The sequence below is a fragment of the Halichoeres trimaculatus genome, unplaced genomic scaffold (genome assembly GCF_033239565.1).
Source record: "Halichoeres trimaculatus isolate MK-OKI-2021-1 unplaced genomic scaffold, fHalTri1.1 fHalTri1_scaffold_9, whole genome shotgun sequence".
NCBI classification, from domain to species: domain Eukaryota; kingdom Metazoa; phylum Chordata; class Actinopteri; order Labriformes; family Labridae; genus Halichoeres; species Halichoeres trimaculatus.
This window is the reverse complement of record NW_027437188.1, coordinates 18665889-18682333: the sequence shown is the minus strand read 5'-3', so window position 1 is coordinate 18682333 and position 16445 is coordinate 18665889. Positions and strand designations below refer to the sequence as shown.

Genomic DNA, 16445 nt, shown 5'->3' with positions numbered 1-16445 from the left:
GAGTACGGGATCACGTCCATGGACATAAAGTCTCATTTATCTGTGGGTGAGTAAACCAGAGTCAGTTCCAGAAAAAGACCACAACATGTTCATCCACTGGACTCTGTGGCTGTCCTTCAGAGTGTTACCACAGTTTATTTAAACAAAAGGCAAGGCTGGACAATTTGAAAGGAAAAGAATCAATTTCACTCTGGTTTTTGTCTTTGTGAAAAAATATCTGCTAGCCTTGAGTCAGATCAAATACCAGAAAGTTGCTCTCGGTCAATGAGGCAGTGATGACTTGTACCTAAAGGCCTTCTTATCTAAGTTTTCTTTCTTTGCATTGACCTGAAGTCGTAATCAAGTAAAACTCGATGTGATCAAACTTTTTAGGGTTGAAGATTTATAATATCGTCATGTACTGGTAATTGTTACTCCACGGAAGGTTGCATCTTAGTTGAACCACAAGAGGTACCAAAATCAACACAAACCAATCCTTACCGTTGCTTTGAATGAGTACATCATATCCATTAGCAATTTGAGGGGTTATATAAAAAAGGAAGGAAAGAATCTTTTATTTATTTTCAAAAAATAAGCCTTCTTGATCACCAATGTCACAGCCATCATCCAGCATTTTAAGAGCAAGATGTTAAGTATCAAGCCCCTTGTAAAAATGCTGCATTAACAATTTCCAAAGTTTTTATGTCATTACTCAATGACATGTAATAATGACCAAAATCAGGTCTCTGCTTTGATGAAAAAACAGACTCTTTCTAAAGTTGTCTCAAGCCTACTCAACTTCTGATTTAAGTAATGTTAAAGACTGTAAAATATATCTTCTGTGAGATCTGCATCTCGACAAACTTTTTACCTCATAAAGGATGAATGTAGTGGGAGGATTGTCGCTGTTCCAACAAGTCTCTTTGTGGTCATGAACTAGATTAGGAAGATATTTCTCTCACCATTTGCTCAAGGGCACCCTCACCTCACACACCAGCCAAACTCTGAAAAGCACGGTAACAGTGAGAACTAAAGTGGGACTACTTGTGTGCCCTGAGGCACGCCATAAACTTTTGAAATGCAGGGCGAGCAGCCAGAGGCCGAACTCCTGTTGCTGGCACCAGTGTAGTCTAATTAGTTGCATGATAGGGGTGAGGGGATATCAATATCAGATCCTGCTTTTTAAAATAGTGATTTTGATCTTCACCTCTCACTGGGGACAGTGTGCAAGCAGATATTTGCATGTTGCCAGCGGAAGATGAGAGCTTAAAAAAGGCTGAGGTGGTGACTGAGCCAAGGTAAAAATTGTTTGGAAATATAATAGTCATATCTGAAGGTGTGCGTGTGTGTGTGTGTGTGTGTGTGTGTGTGTGTGTGTGTGTGTGTGTGTGTGTGTGTGTGTGTGTGTGTGTGTGTGTGTGTGTGTGTGTGAGGAAGGGTATAAGTATAGAGTACAGCTAGCAGCCAAATAGCTTTGCTTGGAAATAAACTCAATGTAAAATCACTCTTTATCACTTTGAATTAGGTCAACAGTGTGACTGAGGCAGGGTGTTAGCTAGCCTTATTGTGGTTATAAACATTTCTTACCAACAGGATGTAGCAAAGCATGTTTGTCTTTGCATTGAATACAAGGTATTGTTAGAAGCTTCAGTTTCAGGTGCACTGACAAATCTAAGGAGTGCAGAACCACCTTTGACAATAAATAACTGGAGAAATCATCAATCATATTCTGGTCTCCACTGGTTGTGACAAGACCCAGCAGTGCTCCACACTGTCGGAAGTTCACAGAAACAGCTACAGAGCTAGAGAGGTCTTTTCATCCGTAGGATCGGTTTTGGAAAAGAATGGGGGTCAGATTGTGTTGTTGGTGAGGCTTCAGCACTGTAGAGAAAAGCAATCATGAGTGGGTGACTGATCGGGCTGACGAGAAGATCAGTCCTTGGGTAAGTGTTTCAGGTCCCATGGATCTGGATCATTTGTAATATTTATATAAGTTATATTCGGAAAGTTAAAATAGACATGAAACTCATCCAGTTTGAAGTCTAAGCCATTATCATAGAACATTTTTAACCTCTCTATAAGCATCAAAAGTAAATGAAATCATAATCAACAAGCTGTATTATTTCTGTTTTGTTGTTCTTATTTACTGCTGTCACAGAACACATGGAAGACAAAGTGGTCACAACAGTCTTTGTTTACATGATCCACTGCATTAGTTATCTATAAATGTTACATTTTACTGTTTTAAGAGTTTCTTTCTTTTTGTTAGGCGCTGCCCTGGTGGCAATGGCTGCCTTTTGCAGCAGCTCTCTCTTCTTTGTCTGTTTCTTGTAGGTTTTTTCGTCTTTTTTTCATAATCTTTGTATTTGGAGTGGATCATTACTTTGTATGGCTCATTTGTTGGTCATGGACACCAAACTTTTTGTAGCTTCAGTGATATTTTTAACTGCTTTTTCTCCTGTGTTTGTCTGGAGATCCTACATGTAACCATGGCTGCATTGTTTGCATGTAAACCCAGCTGTTAGCAGCCTGTAGCATGTCAATGCTAACTGGTGTAAGGCCTGATGTCTTCCCAAAAGGTGAGGAGAAGGAGGTGAGGATGATGTACTGGTTCTCAGGTGTGAGCTAAGAAGTGACAACATGGACCTGTCCTTCCATCCATCGTTATCGGGAACATAAGATCTATCTCCAATAAGATGGACGAGCTAGCTGTGCTAACCCAGCAACAGAGGGAATACCAGAAGGCAGAGTAGCATCATGCTATTCACAGACATGGCTAACAGAGCTAACATCAGACACCAACGCCACATTGGAAGAGCTTGACCTGCTGTGAGCAGACAGGATCCAAGAGACAGAGATAGAGCATGACTGAAGAAGCTCAGTCCTGGACCCTGTGGAGGTGGAGACTGCCTGAACTGGAGAATGATGGACAAGCTGTCATCATGTATTTTCTTATTTACATTTTTGCACTTTCTTTACACTTTCTTTGCTTTTGTTTTCTTGATTGCTGCTGTGTGACTTCAATTTTGTTGTACTTGTTACAATGACAATAAAGTTCTATTCTATTCTATTCTATTCTATTCTATTCTATTCTATTCTATTATTAGAACCCTTACCCAAGCAAAAACAGGACAAAATCAATGAAGAGCTAAGGTTTTAGACAAAGATTTATTCAAAAAATTACCACAAACTAAAAGTTCCTCACACAAAGTGAGGTAGTAGTTGAGTGTAGTATTTGTTCTAATGAGATAGAGGATGTGTTGCTCATAAATAAAATGATCTAACTCATAAAAAGTGTTAATCAAAAATACTTGCTCTGAAGAATTTTTACAAACGTGCAGTAGACTAAAAATGTGTCATGTTGAAATGTGTTGAAAAAAATGTTAAAACTGTCTAAGCATAAATACTCACTAAGGACGGACACAGAAATCCACTTTTTACAGCATGACTCACAGCTATGATCAGCTCGATTCATTTACTTGTCCAAGACCTGTAGGATTTCCAGGCTTTAAATTTAGATTAATCACATTTTTTTATTTCTCAGCAGCAGCTGCAAGCTGAGCCTTCAAGGCAGTTTGATTTATTTACATCTTTACACAAAGCCAGACTGTTTTACCCGTTGCTTATCGTCTTTGTGCCAATAGACTAACTGTCTCCTGGCCCTGGTTTGTTATGCAATAGCGCTATAGAGTTGTGTTGGTTGAAAACATATGCTTACAAAGCTGTTTAGTAGAAAGGTTAAATGCTATATAACATGATATTGTATGTTTGCCTTTACACTCAAAGCATGAAGGCATAAAGCTGTCACCAAATTAGCTTCACTTGTTAACAAACACTGCATGCTAGTATAAGCACATACACATCTCAGCATGCCATGCACTCTCATATACAGTACACTGTCCCAGAATGTGAGGAATGGTGTTGCTGAGGCCTTGTTGACACCACTCTGTCTCTCCTCTGATTTGGAGGGTAACCCTGCCAACACTGGTCTGTCTTAAACACACACACACACACAGCTGTCAGAGTGGGCCGTGGTCCACCTCGCACAGAGATGCCTGCACACCCAGCTCTGCTTTACACAATCGCCTGGGCAGTGGATCTCCATGACAATGGGAATCCCTGGGTCACATAGCTGTCGGTCTGATGCTGGCACAGGAGTCGCAGGGTGATACAATGGCAGCCGGTTTGATCTGTTAAATCCTCTGAGAATGGCCTTGGAATCCTCTGATGGAAAGGTTCAAGAGAGCCATGCTCACACACACTTTGTCCCACTGTGACCTTTTTGTGTGCACGGTAGAAGGTGTGTGTGTCAAGGGGGTTTAACATTAGTTCGGAGATAACACCGTTGTAAGCAGCTGTCAAGTGTTAGATGAGCTGAGAGGTTCCCTGTGGTGAACTGTCAAAATCCTTTTCTTAGCAGCAGCATAGCATGTAGGAGGAAAATAAAAGAATACAATACATGCACACAGACTGGCATACATATATTTTGGGATATACATCTTAGCTGAGAGATGAGAGATTGGTACATTCCTGTAACTGTGCAGTTTGAGTGTTATTGACACTTAGCTTAGCATAAATTGTGGAATGCGGCCTGGCTCCGCTGAAAGGTGGCCAAAATACTGGCCGAGCAGTCGTCAACTTCTTTAGAATTTTCATGTGTGAAATCAATACTTTCATGGGCTCCTGTATGAAAATGTTAGATCACCCTGTGAGTACACCCTTTAACAACAGGCCACCTGGTTACAACTGAAGCTTACAAAGCAGGGGTGCACACCACACCAAGGCACTGTGCACTGACCTCAGATATGGTTTCAGTTTTTTTAGGTCAAAGAAGAGCAAGAAACTAAATACTACAGTTTTAAGGCTGACCAGTATCACTAAAGACCCACCCTCTGGAGAATATAAACCAGTAACAATGTTATATAATAGTGTATGGCCTTGACTGTACAAAAAAGGGAGGGAAAAACATTCATTTGAGACTTACAATGGGGTTAGACATGAAACTATTTTTAGACTGAGGGCAGTGACTCCAAGGGGGTTTCACTGGTTGTCTGGCAAGCTCACTTATATGACAAAAAAAATCACTGAACCTTTCCATGAGTTGAGTTTATTGAGCTATAAATCAATTGGTACCATGTGAAAATACACTGCGGTTTCAAATTCTCAGTCTATTCTTATCTAAATCTATCAAATATGTTGGTCTTCAGACTCTGAGTGTACAAAATAACTTCACTGCAAAGATTAATGAGTGATCCTAATCTGCTAATAAACACAGAGCACACGTCTATAATGAACAATAATATCGTCCTACTTTCAACCAGCAGAATTTTATGTAAGGTCCAGAAATAAAACATGTTGTTGAACCAAGATAAAAAAAACTTCCAGTTACTTTTAATCGCCGAGCAATTGCAAATGCATGGCAATGGCAATAATTTGTCATCCTCCTGCTGGCCTGCTTGTTCTTTGCAGGGGTTAACAGAAACTGGAGAGACCTGGCCGCCTCTGGTTGTTTCCCCATCACTTCAGATAAACAAATTTAAGATGAGTGGAAGCCACTATGTGCAGCACTGCAGCATGGTCATGAACTTACTTTGTCTTCCAGTACTGGCAGCCAGCATCACACAGAGAGGATGAATGGTGGAAATATCTGGAGTGAAATTAAATGCACCATGATACTTTTCAAAGTGTCTAAATAACTTCCAGTACAGATAACCTTCTTTATTTTGCTTCACTCCTCTTAAAGTGACAGCCCTGACGTACTGCATGATAAATTGTGGCGTCAGCTGTTTTTACAACCACATATGTCGCATTTTGAAGAGGTCACTCTGTTTTCCTTCTCTACCCTGTGCATAGCTCCTACCTAGACACTGACTGATACTGTTACAGTTTCCTAGATCCAACACAAGACGTGAGTATTGTGTTTGGAACAAGTGTAATCCACCTTGTATCTGTAATAATGCTATATAAATAACCCAGGGTCCCTCCTCTGTCATGCGTGAGACAGGGAGAGGGACACTCTGTATGGTTATGGATGGGTTGCATTTAGATGGACCAGATTGTGGAAAAAACTTGCTCTGTTGGTTGGTTAGTTGGCTTGTGACATCAGTCTGTGTGTATGTGAAACATGGGCGGTCCACAGAGGATGGCTACTTTAGGAGTGGGCACTGGCTCTGAGCAACAGCAAGAAGATCAGCTGCTGGTTGATGCTGCAGAGAGGCACGGAGAAGTTTCCAGTCAGAGGCACGGAGAAGTTTCCAGTCAGAGGGCAAACTGTTGGAGGTAAAGGCAACTGGAGAGCTGAAGAACATCTTTCTCCTCTCTTCCTGTTCAAAGTGGGGGCATTACAAAAAAGAGGAACGGTAACAGTAACTGTTGTGTTTACATCTTATTTTGACTTAAAAGAATTCATGACGTCTTAATTTTTGTTGAGAGATGAATCAAGCCTGCAAGCTGCTGCATTTATCACCCAAAAACTTAAACATGTTAATGGAACTTCCTTTGTAAAGGAGTGATCTTTTTAAGATGCATTTCTTCTCACCCTAATCTTGTATTTGTTTCTGTTCACTTTGTGGATGTGTGTATGTAAAGCAACATTGTTGCTCTGCTCTGCTCTGCTCTGCTGAGCGATGGTAACAGTGAACAGATATTACTCTTCTTATCTGTGATAATGGACATACGTGCACAGTCAAATTCGGGGCACAGCTTGTTCACATATAGGTTTAGATGGCATCTAATTTGCCTGCACCAAATATATACCCGTTGCTATGTCTGCTGCAATGTTTCATTGTTCCTATCTCTCCGCACCTCCCTGCAGGTCCAGGGCACAAGTCCAAATAAGGAACCCCCTTTAAAGATCTTCTGCACCCTTCCTACTTGTTCCCTTGTTTCCTCCCTTCTTTGACCTCTCAGCATTCCCTCTGATTCTTCCCACCTCTCTCCCCCGCCAGAGATCCCATCATGGACCGCTCAACGCAAGAGCTCTTCCTTAACTTCATGATCGTCTTAATCACTGTGCTGCTGATGTGGCTGCTGGTAAAAACATACCAGGACTGAACCCATGGAGCAAGAAGAGCGGCCATGGGAGGGAACCTAGCACGGTTACTTTAGGACTTTGCTGCACATAGTTTGTTACAAAGGCACAGTGTTTACATCTCATTTTTCTGCCAGTTTATGTTCACTTGTGTAGATGAGAGCTCTCATATTCCAGCATTGCTGAAAAAATGTGAATTTTCACAGCTAGCTTGATAAAACAGAGATGGGTTTAAATTTAAATGAGAGTCCATGTGTAGGTCAGTGTGGCGATTGGAGGCTGAGTAAAAAAAGCAGCCCTACTCTTCCCTTCCCTTCCAGTGATGGATGTAAAGCTCGATTGCATCTCTGTAGATAGTGGTGCGTACAGTTCCCCATGTCTGTGTCAGTCATTGACAAATTCTGACTCCATAGTAAGTAAAAGAAACAAACACTAAGACACTTTTTACAGCCTCATGTTTATGTTCACTTTCTGTCATTAAACAGTCTTTGGTGTATTGAGTTCTTTGTTCTGTTTGAGGACAAAAACATATAATGTATAATCATTCAAGCACATGTTTTTCTCCCGCTGTTTTCTGAATCTTTAAGTCTATGTACTCTCTGCTGAGTCATCTCTGTTCCTCAGACTTCATGGAAAGCAGATGCTCAGGTAACGTATCCATTAGTCACAACAACAGAAAAGGAATTGCCAAAATTTCATGGTAAACAGGTTGCCTGGGATTCTTTACAGTGTGAGGCAGGATAAAGGCAAATTATCTGAAAGTAAGTCCACACAGATACTTGCACAGGGAAGCTATTTCTAGAAGTTGTTAGTTGTATAAGTTACAGTGCTGATGTGTGTTTCTGTTAGCTATAAACTGAACAATAGAAATCAGACAAATACAGTTTCCCAAAGCCCCTGTCAGCAGTACCAGGGAACAAAAAGAATGTTATAATTTTTATGTTTTAAAATGAACATATTATGACATTTGCTAATCTGAGTTTTTCTTACATAGAGGCCTTTGTGACTTGGGAAGTTCTGTGCAAATAGGGCTGCAAAAACCCCTCATACAAAGACCTGTTTTAGATGTCTGAGTAGCAGAGCCAAGAGTGGTTATAATCAACCCTGAAATCTGATTGGCCACCCAGTTGCCAGCGTGAAATCTTAAAACATTATAGATTATGTTCCTTGACAAGGGCGGCACTTCTATTGGGATCAACTACAAATGTGTTCACAATTTGTTTCAACAGGCTTCCTGCAGATTTCTTTCATGTCATGTGGAATATGTTCTTTTGTTGGTACTTTAAATCAAATTCAGATTCTCCTGTTTGAGTCCTTAAATGATTAAGTTAATTTGATTTAAACATGTTGACTCTGTTGAGTAAGCTCTCAACATTAAATGTAGATATCTACATGAAATTTTTAAGAATTTGGATTCAGATATTGTAGAAGTTAAATAATGTGTGATTAGCAGCGATAACCCTCCTATGTTTGGGAAAAGCTAATGTTTACCTAGCTTGGTAACCCCTAAAAAAGTCACGGCTCCAGTTCAGTTACCCCAGTTCAGAAACGTCTGGCTCCATTCCTGAGTTTATAGATTCAAAGTCACTGTGACTTGCTTCACTGGACTCTCACTGGGCAGAAAAATACAGGGTACTAAAATACAATTCTAATGTGTTGCACTGCCTCATAAGGTTTCCCCCATTGAGAGAAATTACATTTTGATGGAAACTCATACAAAGTTAAGGTTTTAAATAAAAAAATAAAATAGATTTTTTTTGGCACAGCTGCACATGCTTAATGATGACTTGTAAGAGACATAGTGTTAGATGTCATTCTCAAGATGTTAGCTCAGTCAGTGTCATGCTTTTTGGAGTCTTGGGGATACTGGGTCAGTGACACGTTATTCCCTTCTTTAAGCACACTGACATGTTCATGTGTCTGTGTCTGCTGTATCACTCCATGGGTCTCTGTATCTGTTGAAACTGATGAGCTGACAGTGGAACTCAGTGAGCGCTCGAGGCATCGGGGCTACTTCCTCCCATTGACTCCTACCGCTGTGGTAGACCTGGACAGTCAACACGAGGACACACAGACAGAGAAAATTAGAACTCTAGAACGATAAAGGGGAACTTCCCCTGACCCTGGGTATTAAAATAAGTTGATGAAATACCCAATAGTGCATAATTTTCCGCGGAAGTTGATAGAAGTCAGGACACACCTTGGAACTCAAACATCAAAGCTCTACAACATCTATTTAGAGATAAATAGGTATAATCACCTGGACTTCATCAGTGATCTCATCAGGTGAATAGTCTCCACCCAAGATGTAGATTCTGTCTCTCAGGCCCACAGCTCCAGCATTAAACCCTGCACATTCAAATGAGCCTTCACCCTTCCACACACAGGTCTCTGGACAGAAACTATACACCTGGACAGAAAAAAGCACACTGTAAAATCTTTGTGTTGCTGTTTTAATATGTTTGATAACACACACTCTCATTACCTTATATGTGGACAGATCGCAGAGATGCAGTGTATTATTGATGGACACTGACTTGACCAGTGTAGCATGAAAGAACTGGCCAAACTCCGCCACCAGGCGGCTCCACTGGTCCTTCTGGGTGTCATAGCTAAAGAAGCAGTCTAGTGAGGGGTTAAAGGAGTCTGTGATCTCCACCTCTGATCCCAGAGTGTATATGACACTGCCACAAGCACTGGCTTCAGGGTAGAAGATAGCATTTGGCAGAGGGCTGACTGAGGTCCAGGTCTGGGTCAGAGGATTATAATACTCCACCTTGAAGACCAGAAAAAAATGACTCCACTTTTAAACAGATGAAAAAAGATATTATGGTTTCATTCAAGGTGATGTTGTTACCTCCAGCAGACTGGGAGCACCCCCTCTGGATCCTTTAGTCCGTCCTCCGATGACGTAGACTCGGTCCATGCAGGTTACAGCTGTGTGTGTAGTTCTGGGTTTCAGCATGGCAGGTGCAGGCGTGCAGGTGAGGGTTACAGGACAGAAGCACCAAACCTCATCTGTGGCGTCATGGAACGGTTCAGCCACATGGAGACGTATTGCTCTGCAGCAGTTTCCTCTGCAACCCCCTGTTACAAACATCTTGGAACAAGAAACAGAGACAGAAGTGAAAAATCCTACAAACTATAGCTTAGAGAAAGCATTTTTTTCTTTTAATATGTTTTTACCCATGTTTTTATTTTGTTGCTTCCTTTAAAGGGTCCCAAGCCAAAAACATTGAGAACTACTGCCCTTAAAACCAAAAGCAGTCTGTCCATCAAACCTTTTCAGCATAACTGGTGAGATGAGATCCAGGTGGGTCTGGTATTGTTGCTGCCCCTTCCACATTCCCTGTCCTCAGCTCTTTCCACTGATCCGTTTCTAGACAGTAGCAGAAGGTGTGTCGTATCTCTCCATTCTCCTCTGTCTTGTGGATATAGATGTAGCTCTGCGTGGTGGCAGACCTAGCGTCAGTGAGCAGGCTGCTGTACTGTTCCTGTTTGTTCTGTGCCTCTGCGATCAGGGCGAGACAAGACTCGTGATCGCAGAGGAGAGGGTCTGAGTCATGGAGGGTCTGACAAAGACAAATACACAAGAGGGATGAGACAATACAGAGACCACAAATGGGATCATTCTGAAGTCCAGAGCATCACGGTTTGTTTATACCTTTAAAGTAGATGAAGGTAGATGGTGGAGTCTGGTCAAAGATAACAAGTCTGGCAGCAGCTTTTGTCTTCCTTGGAGATCATGTCGTACCCATCTAAGAAGTGACTGAACTACAACCTCCTCACTGGGAACATTAAGAGCATCTGAGCAAAGGCATATTTCCAAAACATTCACCTGTAGAGAGCAAATTAAAATGTGAATAATACTTGATATGAGTTTGGATAAACAGTTTTGACCTTCTTTAAATATTAGAGATTATGTTATTATTTTTTAAAACCACTTCTGTTTCCCCAGCATGTTAAAGATTTAACAGAGACTCAGATGTGAATATTATGGCTGCAAATCAAGAATACATTTTTTTCCTCTGCATTGATACATAATATATAAATCACCACAAATTCACGAGTATTTACACATCACCCTCTGTGAAAAGGGATCCCCTTTGACCCCATCCTCTGTGTTTACTCAAGCAGCACCTGCATATCCAGAAAGTCCTGTGTTTTGGAGAGGCTGGAGAAGTTCTGGATGACAAACTCAGTGGAACTGTGGAGGAGGGAAGCAGAGCCATAGGCCTCAGCAAGAGAGAAGAGGGACAAACAGTTACCAAGATCCATGGTTCCTATCAGAAAGTCGCTGCATGCTCTGGAGAGAACAGACACCTGAGGTAGGAACAATCAAAAAGAATATAGAACAAAATTTGAGCATATGAGAACACCAAAAAAATTCACAAAGACACTGAGGTGTATTTATTACTATTATTACTATTATTTATTTGTTTATTTATTTATTTATTTATTTATTTATTGAGAAAATATATAACCCAGGGGAGACACCAGTTCTGGCAGATTATAAAAAAAGCAATGTGTGATGTAATCATCCCCCAGAAAAATCAACAAGATTAGTTGTATACCTGTAGAAAAGATGCAAGCTGAAACAGCATGTCTACATTGCCCTCTGTAATTAGCACTTCTCCAGAGTAGGCAAAGTCAAGGAATGAACTGATTGCTACAGGACACTGGTCACCAAGAGTCACCGAACCATCATCACGCTCTCTCATATCCACCTCAAACATGGCCCTGGAGACACAGCAGTTATATATTCTCAGAAATAACACAGATAGAAATAATTACAGAGAATAGATGAAAAGAAAGATAATTACCTGAAAAAATCACTGCATGCAGCAAGAACACAGCGATGACAAGAAAAACTCTGTTCCTGGACATTGATGGTGAAGTCAAACATCAGGCCCCGCTCCCTAAAGGATCTGAGCACGCCCAGCAGCTGAAGTCCGTGTGACTCAGACACCCGCAGCAGGGTTCGGCTCTCTTGGACCCCGTTGCATTGTGGAGCACTGCCAGGTTTACTATCGTGAGGGCAGCCGCTGGGGTTATTTGCATTGGTGCTGCAGTTGGACAACTCTTGAGCTTCGTCCATACTTCCGAAACTCTGACAATATTAAATCAAACAAAGATGATATTTAAAGACAGTATTGTGCATGAGCTTCTGTATCTATCTGTGTGTGTATGTGTCTGTGCTGAATACACTGAGTAAAGATTTATAAAAGAAAAGCACTTTTAAAAAATGTGATACTTCAGCACCTTTAACAGTTACGCTAAAACTCAGTGTTAAGCACGTTCAGGAGGCTGCTATGCAATATTACACACAGTATAGATCAGAACTATTTCAGACTTACCTTTGGCACCTTTTTTTGTTAAAAACCTAAAGGAAGACGACCCCAAAATGCACAAGTAAAAAACATATAGGGGACCTGGAACACAGCAAGTGAAGTCTCAGCACCTCGGACAGCTCTCTTTATTGTGCCATTTCGACTTCCGGGAACGTAAAATCACGCGAGGATTCTGAAACCAGTTCGTCTTTATGCCATATTGCTGTCATTCTTATTGAGGGTCTGCTGTTTCTTCTTTTGTTTATTTATTTATTTTTTTTTACATATATTTCCGAAGGTTCATGTCGTTTGAGAAATAACTGAATTGTCTACTCTTTGTTTGTGGTACAGTAGACGCAATGACGGCTGGGAAGTGTAGTTCTCTTAATCAGATTTACGGAAATCAGCAATAGATAAAACTGTACGTCAGTTTATTCTGCTTATGTAAAAAGTCGAGTGGAAATGTGAGCGGTGTTTTTGTGACACTAATAAGCGCAGGAAATTAAGCTGCAAGAAAAATTGTAAAACTTCGGATAGCCCAAAGTGTTTCTTCTCTACATGTAAATCAATCTGATGATAAAAATGATTACTCATTTTTACTTAATAGAACAACCGTACTACAGTACTAAGGTACTACTTTAACTCTGAAGTAATAATTAGATTTTAAAAAAGATGTATAAACTAAAGACGTACAAAGACAAAAAATAAATACATATATAAAACTTTGTTATTGATGTTTGTATTAGCAGCTCTTAATCTGAAATATATGAAGACAACATAATTTTAAAAGGGTATTAATAGCTTTACTAAAAGTTATTTCGCTCCTAAGCTGTGAATAAATTTTTAGATTGCTTTAGGTGTTAATTGCTTTACTTCTTAAACCATACATTTTAAGTAATGCCTAACCATCGATCTGACTATAGCATTACTTTTACTTCATAATTTTGAGTTTACTGACTTTTAAAACTTCAAATTAGTCCTGAATGCTAATCTCTTTTCAATAAGGTTATATGAGTGTTTTATTTCTTTAAAAGTGTTTTTTTCTTTTTCTTTTGGGGATTTTCTTTCATATTATGATTTTTGAAAAACTCGTGTTGTACGTTTCAATCTGTTACTTGAATCTTTTTTAACGTCATTGATGCCCCGTTTTTCATCTTTGTAGAGCACTTTATTTGTACAGTTGAATGAATAAAACTTGAAACTTGAGGCTTTTATTGCCATACCAAACATTACCAGCGAGTGGCGCTGTCCTCCTTTGAAGCTAAATATTGGTTGTGATGAGGCAAAGCTTCTAAATCTGAATTATTGAAGTGAGCTTCCAACACTGTTGCAGTAGCGCTTCACCACCACAGTGCTGCTGACCAAATAACACACTTTCCTGCCTGGAGATGTTGACGACAAAGATATGCCACAGCAGTAGGTTGTTTTGGTCGCACACCTGCTTGTGTTCCTGTGGGATATGAAACTTGAAATCATATGTTAAAACAGCAATGTAAGCCACTTTACGGAACAAACATACTGACAACAAAGACCTAACAATGAGATTAACAGTCTTAAACTTCTATCTTTGTTTATCACATCGTTTCAGCTTACTCCCCCTCAAAGAAAAACCTGGGTTACTGGGTGAAGAAGAAAAAGGACTTGGAGACATATCAATACAAATGATCAACAGACACAGACCATTTCAACAACAAAAGACTGTTTTCTCTGTCGAAAAGTCTGAACCAGGTTTTGTCTACATTCTACCTAGTGTTATTATGTTTATAACGTGGTTGTTATCATTCTCCGTTGAGTTATCAATGCCCCCCTCCTCTCTCTTTGCATCCCTGCATCCCTCCCTTCCTCTCTCCCTCCCGGCAGTGCATCCCCATCCCCCACACGGTGGCCGTCTCTCCGGGTGAAAGCTGTCTTCCCTGCGCCACTGGCCCGACAAAACGTTGCTGTAGCACAGTCAGTCCGCACCGACCTGAGGCAGAGCACAGACACAGGAGAAAGCACGTATACACACGGCGGATCTTTTTTGTTCAACCGATTGGCTTTGGTGAGTGTCCCCCGTTATTTATAACAGAGAGCAAGAATGTCCATGTGTCGACTTGCTTAGTTGTTCGTTTTTTTTCTGTCTTTTTTTCCCTCTGTATCCCTTCAATTGTCCTCCGCGGTGGCTGCCGACTGTGGGGAACTAGCGGGCTAGGCTAAACGAGCTAGCTTGAATAGCGGATTCAAAGTGGTACTAGTTGTCGTGGTGGTTTGGGGTTTTAGGCTTTGTGGTGTGCTGCCAAGTGGAAAAATCAACCGGTGTTTTCCTGGCGTGTTCTCGTCAGACCTGTTGGGGATGTTTTTCATTGACATTTGCCAATCTTTTACAAGCTAGCACGCTAATTAGCCATTTGAGCAGCGCGTGCCGAGGGATGCAGGGATGCTACGGCGGTTATCTTTTTGAGGCTAGCAAGAGAGCTAAGCTAATGTTAGTATTCCGTGACCCGCATAGATTCCTGCGTGGGCTACAGCGGAATGGTTGAACAGCCAATGCTAACGGTGGCTAATCTGGTGATAATTGGCAAGATGGCATCGCGGAGTTGTTATCTAGAAATCGGTGGATTTTCAAAATGGTGTCTTAAGCTTGTTTGAGTGTGACCATTTTTGTCCAACCATGGCTGTTTTGGCGTTGCTTGCTATCTCAGGAATGTAGTGCACTGCCAGTGCATGCCATACTCTGATAGATATAACTACATATTAACCACTGATGTGGTGGGAATTGCAAATGCCTGCACTCTGGGCTGTATCCTCCAGGCTCCAGCCACCATTATGAACAAAACAATTGTATTTTGGAGTGGAACTAATTTGTTTTTGCTGAGTTTTGTGCGGCACCGGTGGTGTAATAGGACATTGTCGTGGATATTTTCATCCCAGAACAACAGTCGGCGTACGTTGTGTAAATTTAAATGTTTGTTTTTTAGTATTGAATTATTTTCTTAAATCTAGATTTAGAAACATGAAGTTTAGAAGTGGGTGAATATCCTGCTACTGTATACCTCAATGAAATGCATTTATTGTGATGATTCTTTTAAGGAAAAGTTCAAGACTCATGATAATTCATAATTCATAATATGGGTATCACCTGCTTAAGTCATTTACTACTAATCCCATTTAGTCCAATAAAGTTATCTGTCTTCTGGGATACTGCAACAGTCCCTACACAGTAAACTTTTATATCTTGAGTATAATTCTGCCAGGGATGTAAGAACCACACAAACTCCATTTATGTCAGACATCCAGTAGCATTGTAATCAAAATTATGTCATTCAAATCATGTTTAAGTGGATGACTAATCATTGTCCTTTTGTGAATGTAACATCCAATCAAAATCCTCCCAATGCCTTCGCTTTTGAAATACACAGGAGTCATTGATTCTTCTGCAAATTGTAAAAGCTGTGCAGTATTTTTTCAATACTCTTGTGAAATCAAGTAGCATCTGGCAGAACTGCTTTTCTCCAAGATGAAGAGAAATGAACCTCAAGGTTTTCCTAGAAATCAGTTTGCAAATTACAGTGTATTGGTGGCAAAGGGTACCCGATTATACCCATTTCTTTTTGATATGGCAATGTATCACTGAGCTGAATTTTTGTTAATGTGTTTGGAGTATTTATGAGTTTTGTTTAAGCTCATATTAAAGGTGATTTCTGTCTGTTACAATGTAGGGAATAGTAGGGCATGTGGGTTTGGGCATACACTGAGCAAAGCCTCATGCGTATGAATGGTGGGTTGCACAATGTAAGCTTGTAAAGCTGTCAGACTATAGAAAAGCTAGAGTCACTTCATGTTACTACAGTCAGTGTTTCTATAACAGACTCTCGTCTTTTCAGCACTTCATTCCCCTGTGGTTTGAACCACTTAATCAGTTGCTCATCAGATGGATCAGTGAATGACTGGGTCACAGACAGCAGCTTCCACATTCACCCTTCTCTGGTGTTAAGCTCACTATCCCATAAACTAGATAGTCAGTGATTGTTTTAAGAAATTTTCTGATGCAAAGATAATTATTGGACTTGCATGAGGGAAATTATGCTTTGAAGTCACCAGAATTACATATCACATTTAATGAAAAC

General features: G+C 40.5%; 3 protein-coding genes across 5 annotated transcripts in view; 2 read left to right on the top strand and 1 right to left on the bottom strand.

The window, feature by feature from the left end:
• The first annotated feature begins 6000 nt into the window (after positions 1-6000).
• Positions 6001-7166, top strand: sln (sarcolipin). Its single transcript, XM_074680287.1, has 2 exons — positions 6001-6338; positions 6794-7166. The coding sequence occupies exon 2, from the start codon at positions 6937-6939 to the stop codon at positions 7030-7032; it is 96 nt and encodes a 31-aa protein (XP_074536388.1). The 5' UTR covers positions 6001-6338; positions 6794-6936; the 3' UTR covers positions 7033-7166.
• Positions 7167-7450: 284 nt separating this feature from the next.
• On the bottom strand, positions 7451-12578 carry kbtbd3 (kelch repeat and BTB (POZ) domain containing 3). Its single transcript, XM_074679640.1, has 10 exons — positions 12367-12578; positions 11833-12119; positions 11584-11749; positions 11150-11332; positions 10674-10847; positions 10291-10581; positions 9867-10109; positions 9495-9785; positions 9270-9419; positions 7451-9056 (listed from the first exon to the last, which is right to left on the bottom strand). Exons 2-10 carry the CDS (start codon positions 12105-12107, stop codon positions 8922-8924), a joined length of 1908 nt encoding a protein of 635 aa, XP_074535741.1. The 5' UTR covers positions 12108-12119; positions 12367-12578; the 3' UTR covers positions 7451-8921.
• A 1616-nt stretch (positions 12579-14194) lies between these two features.
• The window catches only part of fam168a (family with sequence similarity 168 member A), a 39072-nt gene continuing 36821 nt past the window's right edge, over positions 14195-16445 (top strand). Inside the window, exon 1 of one of the 3 annotated variants that reach the window (XM_074679762.1) lies at positions 14195-14380. The gene's annotated coding sequence lies outside the window, so the exon portion shown is untranslated. The remainder of the gene's footprint in view (positions 14381-16445) is intronic. The other 2 variants (XM_074679761.1, XM_074679764.1) reach the window with 2 other exon arrangements.